General features: G+C 40.3%; 1 protein-coding gene across 1 annotated transcript in view; it reads right to left on the bottom strand.

The window, feature by feature from the left end:
* The window catches only part of LOC101862880 (multidrug resistance-associated protein 1), a gene marked incomplete in the record, with an annotated part of 39,841 nt that extends 32,765 nt beyond the window's left edge, over positions 1–7,076 (bottom strand). Inside the window, 3 exon segments of the mRNA XM_035970610.1 lie at positions 1,196–1,309; positions 2,986–3,165; positions 6,545–7,076. Of these exon segments, the coding sequence (XP_035826503.1) occupies positions 1,196–1,309; positions 2,986–3,165; positions 6,545–6,577 (327 nt within the window).
* Between the last annotated feature and the right edge of the window lie 5,064 nt (positions 7,077–12,140).

Consider the following 12,140-nt stretch of genomic DNA (forward strand, 5'->3'; position numbering starts at 1 on the left):
GGCCCGTGCAGGAAGTCGAAGCATGCCGTTGTCTAATTTGCATTGTGATAATCGGGCTTTACGTAATGTTTGCAATGAACTAGAATAAATAATGATAAGATTTCTTTGAGTTGCTTTAACATTCTTATCGTAAAGTGTTGTGAGACTCAAGGGGAAAAAAAAACGACCGAGATCCGCGCAGCTTTTGATTTATTTTAAAAAAAAATAAAGGAATGGCAGTTAAGTAACTAAATTTATTAAGAGAAAAAGTCGCTACCTTTGAATTGTCAGGTTCTAGCTGACATTTTTGGCCGCTTTGAGCTAAGACCATGAGGTCAGAAACCAAATACATGTTCTATCTGCTTTTAACAATCGTAAGATTATTCGGGGTCGTTATCAAGATATTCAAAGAATTGCAGTCGATGAAGCTCGGCATCTTATGAAAAAGAGCATTTTTAAAGCAAAATGTCCCAAAACTAGGTACTGAGCAGACAGACCTTTGTAATTCTGTGGAAGCAAAGTGTAGACGTCAAATGATGAAAATCATTTGTAGATTTTGCTTACTAAAACGTAATAAAGCGATTTGTGGTAACTAAGAAAAACAAAAGCAAGAGTAAAATATGAAAAGAAAACACACCCAGTGCTCATGATATCGACTTCTGAAACAATGTTGGAATACTTCTCGTGAAAAACCAACAAGGTTAATGACAAGCGAGTTACTCTTCTGCGATAAAGCTTATTATACGGTTTTGAGTATAATGCATTCAGTAGAGTTGTATGATCGGTACGATTCTACGATCCGATATGATAGATTCAATGGAGAATCCGCAAAAAAAAACCCAAAAACCCCCCAACACAAAACAACCAAAAACAAAACAACAACAACCCCCCCCCCCCCCCCCCCCAACAACTTGTCTTTCTCTAAGAACTGAGACAGACTGGTGGAAAGAACAACGAGAACTCTTTCGAAAAGTGAAAGTTCTAGAATATCGTTCGTGCCGCAGCAAACCAGAGCAGCGTAGTTGTAACATGCATAGTGAGCCAAAGGGGTGTTCAGTAAAGTACTCTCAGCTGGCTAAAAACGTTGTTTTTTTTGGGGGGGGGGGTGCGTAACAATCTGCTACGATGTGGTCAAAATTATAGCGTATATAAAGACAGTGGCATGTAGGTGAGGGGCACATGTGGGCTTAAAAGCTGAACATCTGGTCCTACTCACAAGAGTGGCCATCCACAGCACAGGCGCCAGGTACTCATCATTGAAGTGGCTTGAGCCTGCGATTGCTTGAGCGAGCTCCAAAATAAACAAACAAAACAGTACAACCGTACCAATCTGGAACAAAAAACAAAACAGGAAAAAATATGAGTTACTGAAGAAGAGACATTGCAGAACTCACATTCCTCTAGTAAAAATATAAATGTTCTTAAAGGGACGCAGAAAAGAAGTAAACGAGTTGAAAACGACGAGGACGGACTAACCAGTTAAAACGTACTGTGCAGGAGATATAGCTGTTATTCAAACAATTGACTTCGTTTATGTAAGAAGGTGACATGATCAGACTTTGAAGTTCCATCAGATCAGTTGGGTTGGTTACGTTTCTGTTATACATTGGCACAGTGACGGAACATTGCACTACATAAATATTTATTCAATACGTTGCAACTACATCTCACATCAACAACAACAGTAGACCAAAAAAAAAAAAAAGAAAAAGAAAAGAAAAAACATACAAGCAAAGCTAATGGGTTGGCACTACAAAACATAGTGATATTGACACGTAAATTTAATTAAAACGGTGTATATGAAAATCATTTTTGAGACATGATTTGAAAGAGAGGACTGACACACAGAAAACCTGCAAAAACACTATACGCTATAAACTTGAATTTTCTTCATGATCACATTTTGTTATTAAGAAACATACAAACAAAAAGCAAAAGACAAAAGAACCCAACGACAACAACAACAACAATAAAAACAATATCCCCCCAAAAAAACAACAACAATAACAACAAACAAACAAACGAACGCCCCCTCCCCCCCCCCCCAAAAAAAAGAACCCCAAGCAACTTTTACCTCGTTACAATCTGTATTACCAGTAACTAAGATGGTAGTGTTTGTTTTGAACTGTGTTTAATGGAACCGTATACGTTTACTGGTTCAATAAAAATCTGTAAGGTTATAAGAGCCATAAATTTAATACACAGCTCTGTTGGAATCTAGACAGGCGGCTACAGTGCCCTGAAAACGCCTCAAGTAACTTAAGTTCAAGAACACCCCGTCTTGGGATTTAAACCAAGGTTAACCCCAGCGCAGTTCAGCATGATATCGATTTAGATATAGGTGGATCCAAGAACTGAGGATTGTTTTCTGATTTTTAATTACCGGTATCATTTGCTGGGGGCGCTCTGAATCACCCACGCCTGACAAGCAAATAGATGGATAAACAGAGAGCGAGTATCACTGTCACTAAATCAATATGCCCACCTTCGTATAAAAAAAACCCTGGCTAATAATTAATCATAAGTTCGATAACCTTCCGTTTCCTTGTGATTTTGTAAGCAGATCCTCCAGAGCCCAGTTACCATAAGCCAATTCTATTTAGTTTCCCACCTAACAGTAGCCTTACCTGACTACTTAATTTCAGAACTGGAGTCTTCAGAGACGGATTCAATCCATAAACCCTCGGTCATAACAGTAGCTACAGGTTGTCAGTCAATACTAGTGGTGTCGGTAGTCTCGTGGTTAGGCTACCAGACCCATAATCGTGAGATTGAGGGCTCGGGTGTTGGAGGCTCAGCTCAATGTGACTTTGTGTCTTCGGGGAAGGTGTTTTAAGTATTTACCCTTTCCGCTCAATTCTATCAGAGATGACAAATTAAATTTGGAGGTACAACCTTGTAAATTTTACGGTGTTGCAAGGGGGGGGGGGGGGGGTTCAAGTCAAAGGGTCGAGTCTTGAAACTGAGCCCAAACCAACTTCTTTGGCCCGACCTCAAAAGTCTTACCAGTTTCATGACAAATAGTGGTTTTATTGGTCTCGGGGTTGAGGTCTTCCTGGCAAGGCTGTACGTGCAAAACGGTGTGATCAGCCACAGGAAGGCACATGGTGTTGTCTGCAGCACAATGTTCTGGAAACATTCTGTGAACTGAGGCCATGAGTTGTTCGTCCACGTAAGGCCTGTGTCCTGCGAGATGAGAACAGGATTGTTATGTAATGGTGTACGCAAGGGGGTGTCGAACTCAATCGCTTATACGGGGTGCCCATTGTAGATGGGATCGGGTCGGGTCGGGTTGGGTTCGGTAGGGTCGGGGGCGATCGCCCCTCACGTCGTCTGAAACCAAACGCGTTGTTTTTTAGGCGACGAGCCGGACGCAATCGGCTTGTGCCACAGCCGCTTTGCGCCCTCCTTCAGGGGAGCAGACCCGATCCCCCAATGGGCACCCCGTCTTTAGGGGCCAAATTCAATGTACACTTAATTTTGTGACCATTACTGGACAAACGCTCGTTGAGCAGTGCAAAACTAAAGTTTTTATCAAACAATAACACGAATTAAACCACACAGAAGCTAAAATAATAACTAATCAAGACGTACCAATTTTCACTCTTTAGACAGGTTTTCAGAGTTGGATGTTTAGCATTTATTCTTTACAACAAATTTGGTTTTGTTTACAGTAAAGTTTTGTGTTATGGAGATTCTCAGGATGGACTACCTAAAATTTTCTTGCAAGCCGGACAAACTTTTTCACTAAGCTACGTGCGCACGTGGGACTTGAATTTGACACCTGCTGTGGTTTGTCTCACTATAGATAAAATCTACATAATGTAGAAGGGGCTTCTTCCAGCTTGCCTGTCCAACCAGAGAGACAGATTCATTCGACAGACTATTCCCAACTCAGGAGTCGAACTTACATCGTCTGCGTGAAATGGCAAAGACATTGACCATTCCAGTACTTTGAACGACCTTTTACTCTACCCCCCCCCCCCATCCGAAAAAGATGCATATGGTAGAAAAGAAACAAAAAACATCTCATCTGGAAAAAACTTCACAATAAAAGAAGCTAAAATGATGGACGCTTTATAGAATGAAGTGCAAAGCATCCTGCACCAGAGACCTGGTCTCAACGAATGTAAACTTAGAACCAGGAATAAAAGGGAAAGGGTTTCTGTGATTGGAATGATAATAAAGAGGTCAAGACTAAGTACAAAGGCAGGCCAGAAAAAATTACTATTATTAGGTTACGCACGAAGATATTCATGATGGCCTAATGCAGTTTTTGAACCGTTGTCATCCCCCCCCCCTTTTTCCCCTTTTATTGTACACGTTAGCTTAATATTATCGATGACTACAACATTCACAATGTGCGTTTCTACTTTCATTACTCAAGTTGATCTTAAAAGACTCAGAAACATTTTTGACTGGCCGGGAAGCGTGAAGTGAAAGTAGCCAAATAAAATCTAAACTCTAATAAAGTGACAAGATAATTTGCTGTCTATAGACGGATGCCCATTCTAACCGGGGTGGAGTGAGGAATAACAAAGGGCGCGACGTCCGGCCGGACTGGGCTATGAACCACAGAATCTTCAACTTCTCAATTACGAGCTCGGTAGCCTAACCACTAATTTACCGATTCTATATAATTATGCAATTATTACAAAAATTAGAATGTAGTACAGCACAGCACTACTAGAATATCGTGGCACCACAGTACCAACTTGTACTAGCCTGTTACAGCGTGAAAAAATCTGGTACCAGAGTTCACGAGTCTGATATGTTTCCTTTACTTTACCTTCCGAGAAGTTTGTGAATAGAGATGAAAAATATACGAGTACCCCTCAAGTTATCTGTGCCCTTGCTTTCTTTGTACAGGGAGTTTAGAATAAGGGGAAACATTTCGGGAGGGGGTGGGGTGGTGGGATCGTTTAGTCCAGGGGGGAGCGTGGGTGCAGCTGGAGGGGGAAAGGGAGAGGGATGGTTTGGAATTCTTAACAGAAAGGTGTTCTGTCTAGGATGGGATATATATGCCTCCTTACTGTCTGTCGTTACCCAATGAAGACAGTTTCATAATCATGTTACTTAAAAATAAAGTAAAAAGGTTTGCTCTCCTTGACTAGTATAGCGGTTACTCGCCATGCTCTATTTGGATCTATCAGGGTTAAACCTTATGTAAAACAGACTTTTGCAGGCTAGCGCTAGCTGAAGCATAACGACTAAAACGAAACGACCTCAATGCCGACGTGACCTCATAATGAAAATGTGCAGACAGAGGAACTTTGAACTTTGAATACATTGAATGTTGATGCGGTCGAGGAGGGACTGGCTTTTATGGAAATAGTCCTTAAAGTCTGTATATAATATGCTTGATGTTTCGGTTGCTTTAGTTAGAGTTTAACTGTTTTTTTTACACTAAAGGGGGATTGAATTTTTCTGTTTTTGTTGGAAAAAGGTTGTATCAAAATTGTGACGAAAGAAAGAGGAAATAACACATACACACACACACACACACACACACACACACACACACACACACACTCACTCACACATGCACACACAAACACACACACACACACACACACACACACACACACACACACACACACACACAAACATACGCATACACTCACTCTAAAATTTAATACACAGTTTGTAGCACACAATTTTTGCTCCAGAAGACACCTTAACAGAAAAAAGATTGATCAAAACAATACACTCTTTACGTAAATGAACTTCAACCATTGATTTGCTTTGCAAACACATTTTCTTTTACTTTGTCCGTATGTCAGCTATAAATGACTATTTTACGTCCACATCGACACGATTAAGATAATTTAGGAGGCAGAATAATAGATCCAATCTTTCAGGGCACACTCCAGCAGCTGACTTGGGTACAGCTTCTAGCAGACAGACGGAGACACGACATGTATTCGATAAACTAACTTCTCGACACTGTAATAATCAAAGCTCAATAATAATAATTATTATTCTGTGTCCTACGAAGAAGAATTTTACAACCAAATTTCAAACTCCGGTTCTTATTCGTATCTGTCGTGCCTTAGTGTAACTGACAGTGACACACGTTTTGAAGTTGCACGCTCACACTCACTGAGTATTAGTAAGTATGACGCAGGCTGCTTTCAAGAAGTCTTCTTCCCATTGAAATTTTGTTTAGTTTGATATTCAAGACAATAAGCAACTCGCTACCGAATTTATGCGTTATTAAAAGACAATAAAGTACTTTCATAATTATTATAAGATACTTTATCTTGATCTTTTACTGTCACTCATCTTTTAGGCACTCAAAGCTAGTTGCTCTGAATAAACAAATAAAAAAAACAACAACCCAAGAAACGGCAATAATGAGCTAAACAAAAAGGCTGAGCATGAGAAGGATACATCATCTTAACAGAAAGAAAGGGTATTGAGTGAACTAAATTTTCCCCACACGGAAATAGAAATGAAATAATATTCTGTGTGCACAGGGAAAGAGCTTAACCATAATACCACATACTTTGGAGCAAACAAATAAATTTTAAAAAGGGAAAAAAATAACGATTTTAATACCTACCCAAATGGCCTCTCCTTCACAGAAATCGACCATCTCGCTGTTATAACCAGTCTAAACGTCTGAATATTCCAAACTCTTATGGCAGAGCTAGGAGACGATGGCTCCAACACAGTATCATTCCTCAACTCCAAAACCTCCAAGTAATTTTGGAATGGGTGTACGTAAAACAGATATTCTCCACGAGAAAGAAAAGAAGGCCAGGTAACCCCCAATTCATTCGTGTGCAAGCTGCTGATGTCTTTGCGTGGAGTAGATCTTACGTTATACTGCTTAGGGTGCATTCATGCTCAACACAGACGGGCGATAGCGAGGAGGCATAGAGAACACGCAGCAGCACAGCGTGGAAACAATTCTATTTCAAACCAAGTGGAGCGAACATACCCGGCAAGTTGATAAAGGTCAGGAACCAACGTAACACAAACATACACAGGACAAGAATATAAAAAAGGACATCTACTTTTAGAATTCTTTTCTCTTTGATAATGTCATTCCGTTCAAGACAACATGCGAGGATTTATATTGTTATTAGAGTCCTTGAAATTAGGGATTTTCATTGACCAAAAATTAGAAAGTTTGCAGGCAAACAAGAGACATAGACAATGCTTTTGGTTTCATAACCTACAGAAGTGATGAGTTTGTTTGAAATTTATTATCAGACACCCATCTGCATTCTTATTAAATAACTCTTACTTTTATTGATACTCATTCTTCTAAAACTGTGAAAAAACATATTGTGTTTTAACACGTTCCTTTGTTAGCGTTAGTTCACCCTTACGTGGTTGTTCCACGTGGCCGCACCCTTAGGTAACTCTCTGCGTTGGGAAACACTGCACACACCAAGTCAATATAGCTTTCGTCTCCGGAAAAAAATGGACCAAAGAAGGCATTTCCTGTTATATAAATCAAGGAAGCTTTCCCTTTTTGCTGCCAACAGCTTCAAGTAGAGAAAGTTATATAGGACAAACAACCACTACTTGGCCTTGTACACTGTACATCAGCCTCGTAAATAAACTGCCTGTCAGTTACAGCACGCACGTGATGCTACGTTTATCATTCGTTTCTGTTTTTTTAGTCAGAGTTTTACGCACTTGCAACATAATAGGTCATATAAGTGCAGAAGATTAGAGGTGTTACAAGAGAATAACAAACACAAAAAAGAAGGAGGGGTGATAAGGATGATAGGTGTTTGATAGGAAAGAAAGAGCACACCACACCATATCAGAGCACCCGCCAACGACCCGCTTTCTTTTCTTTAATTTTAGTAACAGTTTTACGGCGGTCACTATTGCATATGGTAATATATTTTTATGAGCTCGCGTTTTCGTTTCTGTGCTAATGGCAAAATATAAATTTAGTTAAGGTAGAGTAATTGCCCCCCCCCCCCCTTACAAAGGGCAGAGCTACTGACTGAAGTAAGTTGCCTTAAGGCCATTCCCAAAGGGAAGATATTAACATGTTCTTATGCACGTAGAATTGTACATGGGCTGATTTATCAATGTCATGCTCATACTGTTGCAGGCACAACACAGTGCTGCTTTTTCTTTCCTCATCCTTATTATCGCCATTTTCCCCCTACTTCTTTTGTATGTTTGTTTCTCTCTTGTGAACTGCTAGTTCCGGGGTGCCTTGATAGTCGAAGCAGACTTTGTGCTATTGCTAGTTCCGGGGTGCCTTGATAGTCGAAGCAGACTTTGTGCTATTGAGGCTAGAGGAGTGAGCAAAGTAAGCCTGATTCCCCGTTTGGACTTCCAATCTCTGTTGACATCCGCCCCATGGCGCTCTAATGACCTTATGCAGTTGCGAGCGCCGTAAAACCGTAATAACACTTTAAAAAAAAAGAGTAATTAGAAAGGGAACAAATGTGACAGTTGATAAGGACAATAGTTTGTTGAGATTGGATGCACACCGTCCTTTCTTCTTCTTGCCTGTCGTTGATATTTCAATGAATTTGTTTTCTCTACGACTGCCTAATCGTCAAACTCTATTCTTTCAAAAATCCAAACCAGTAAATCAAAGATAAAGACAATTAGAAGCCATTTTAGAAAAGAAGAAAACAGGCATCCTAGGTATCGAAAGTAAATCCATCCTATGAAAACCAACTTCAATTGAACTGGTCTGCAGCAACCAGGTAGAGTCAACTCCCCGACATAGTACATCTCAATGGATAGTTGAAAGCAAGCTATCAGTCTTATTTCCCCAACTTTTGTCTACTCTCTTTAAAACGGTTGCATTGAGTGTCTAATTATTTTTCTACTAGATATAGCCTATTCTTTTACACATTGGCTTTGACAATAATGGTTTTCAAAAAGTGAAGCTATAAATTCTATCTAACCAAATAGAGTAAAAAAAAAGGAAAAGAAAAGAAAGAGCAAAAGTAATACCTACCCAAATGGCTTCACCGTCACAAAATTCGACCATTTTGCGATACTGACCAAATGAACACAAGCCAAAAGCTATTTTTAAGAGCACAAATTTCAATAGTTAACGTTTGGAACAGAATACCCCACTAGCACCACGCGTTTGTGTCTGTTTGTGATAAAAGCTCTCCTCTAGGACTCTCCAAACCGCCCACAGAACGAAGGGCCTCGGGGGGACTGTGCCTGTGAGGGCTCTAAAAACGCTTGTGTTTATCAGCCGATGACGGGAAGTAATGGCTTATAAACTGCCCAAAGACAGGTCAAGCTATCTGACCTTTCTTGAACACATGTAATATGATCTGTGCTTAAATTCTAATGCGCTGTCACGTTCGTGTGTAGCACCGACTCGAGTCATTTAGAGAGAAGATGCAACTTCATTAGCTTAAGTCATACAGAAAATTCGTCCTTCCTATAAGCATTGCCGATATTTGCGTCATAACCTGATGCTTTTTGCGTCTTGTTCTTGCTGGAAATACATGTCATTATACGGTCCGTGAAACAAAACGAGATACAGGCTAATAAATAGAACGATGAAAAATAACTGCACCTTGGTCCAGTAAACTAACTGAAACCAAGCGATTATATCACTGGATTAATATTTGGTTCTTACACCTTCAAAACGCGATAAGTCTAATTTGCTTTGTTTTTAAATATGGGTATTTTATGTCTCCACCGACACAATTCAGATCATTTAGGAGGCGGGCTTCGACTCTTCTTCTTTGGGTCAACCTGGCCTGAGAGTGAAAATCCCAGTAAAAAGACCGAGACACACGATAAAATTGTTCTCCACGTGGGAATCGAACTCGGGTCCACTGCAAAGCGCCAAAGTGTTATACCACAGACGTCAGTAGTAGGGTTGTCACAAAGAAACTGCAACAATGAATCAATACGCTTACATGGGAAGAAGACCAAACTGTACGTCCTCGCTGTCTTTCCAACGTCAGTTTTTAATATCAATTTAGGACAAATTGAAAATGTACGCATTCGTCGCCCCCCCCCCCCCCCTCCCTTTTCGATGTTATAACCCTGCGAACGCTCCATAAAGTAGTGTCTAAACGTGAGATGTGCAATGTCTTTCTAGGCAGAATTTAACTTAAGTTATTTCTACGTCTTACGTCGCACCGTTCTCGGTCGGTAGAGGGAGAAAGGGAGAAGGGGGGGGGGGGGGGGGCTTCAGGACAGAAGACTAAAAACAAACGGCTCCGAAAACCAAATAATTAAATACCTCCGAACGGAAAAGTGCATGACCTAGAAACCTAACCAGCCAAATCCTGCATCTCAGTCCCTCGTGGTATAGATCTAGGCACTAGGCACTAGGCACAACGGCGCCGATTTTTTCTGCGGTACTTACTTCACACAGCTGTGTCTGCAAAATTCATTATACAGGGATCGGCCGGCGTCTTGTGTGGCAACTTAAGGCACTTGGTCGTCTTTGATAAAGACAAGAGCACGACTCCCTTGTTGGGAGAGGTTTTCTCGAGTATCTACGTCTGTTTGCTGGGATACTGTATCCCCCTCAGTCTGGGCTGGTCCTGACAATTAGGGTCGAAGAAGCCCTCCTCCTAAATGATCTAAACAGTGTCCATGTGGGCGTAAAACACTAACAATAATTGTAATTACATAAATTATGCCGGCTTATCATTACCTTATAGGTTAATTAGGGCAAACTAATAATGTAAGTTTTCTAATGATTCAATGTCTAACCACCAGCAAAGACACGTAGAAAGTACGATCTCACATTTATTGAGAGTTAACACACTAACCAGACTTAAGTTCAGTTTAAGTAAGAGTTTTACGGCACTTGCACCACAATAGTAATAGGTTATATTGGTGCCGAATATTAGAGGTGTTACAATAGAGTAACATACAAGGAAAAGAAGGAGGATAGATAAGGCTGATAGAAAAGAAGTACGTCATTATTATAAATTGTAACTGTTGAACTCCCGTGCGTTGGCGCCCGAGAACCGACAATACAAGCTTGTAGTAGGAAATAAAGGTGTTGAATAAAATGTCTGTCACATCAAAGCCGAGCAAGAGGGTAATGTTTTTGCAACAAGTTATGGAGTCGCAGCTAAAGGGATTTGAAAAAAAACATGGGGTCTTTAACGGCGAGTTTAATTTGCTCTATAAAGTTCAACATTCGAATTATTTTCTTGATCAAGTTCGCAGGGCGCTATAAACAAATCTTCCACCCACCACCCCGCCCCCACAGCATGGTGACATATAATTTAAGTGGGTCAGACGAACCTGTCTCGCGGCCTGTAGTTTGGTGAGCTCTTACTTCGATGGCCTACTTTGTCACCGCCAACCAGGCTTACGTGGGAGTAAGGCGTAGTGATCAAGGTCAAGGGTTCAATAAGTTGGCTGTCAATTGGTCAAAAGCTTGAAAATCGTTGAATGCCAGATGGCAGAAAAAAAAAAGAAATAACATTTTAGAAAGTAATAAAATATAGTTGGCCCTACCAATGGTTCTTACCCTCCTTATCAGAATATTAGTTCTGATTTTTGAGCACACAACAGCGCTGGATCTATGTCGACAAATTTACGCTCTGAAATAAGAACAGTTTTTTGAGAAAATCTAATAGCTGAATTTGATGCTCGTGCACTGAACAAGATTCTTCAATAGGCGGCTTCATGGCCTCTTCTTTGGTGAGTAGAGAGGATGAAGAGTTGAGGAAAACCATCACATTTATTCTTTTTTCCACGTGTAATAAATTCAGTTATGTTTAATGTGTGTCCAGCTTATGCCTTTAAACATAATCTCAGCGTTCTTTTAAACATAATTTTTCTAAATTAGTTTGAATAACATTTTCTAAAAACAACATAACTAAATTAGGCGAACATATAATAGAGCAGTGCAGTTTTCAGAACCCGCCTGAGGAGTGCATGCATTTGTATGAAAGTATCTATGTGTATGTGTGTTTGTGTGTGTGTGCGTGTGTGTGTGTGTGTGTGTGTGTGTGTGTGTGTGTGTGTTTGTGTGTGTGTGTGTGTATGTGTGTGTATGTGTGTGTGTGTGTGTGTGAGAGAGAGAGAGAGATTCAAGATTCAAAATGATTTATTGATTTGAAAGGCCTTTGGCCCATACATCCACATATTTTAACATATGGTTCGGCAATTACATACATTTGTGCAGCACATTGGATGTTTAACATAAATTGGACATGCACGTCCACATA

This window comes from Aplysia californica, unplaced genomic scaffold (genome assembly GCF_000002075.1).
Source record: "Aplysia californica isolate F4 #8 unplaced genomic scaffold, AplCal3.0 scaffold00293, whole genome shotgun sequence".
Taxonomy (NCBI): Eukaryota; Metazoa; Mollusca; class Gastropoda; order Aplysiida; family Aplysiidae; genus Aplysia; species Aplysia californica.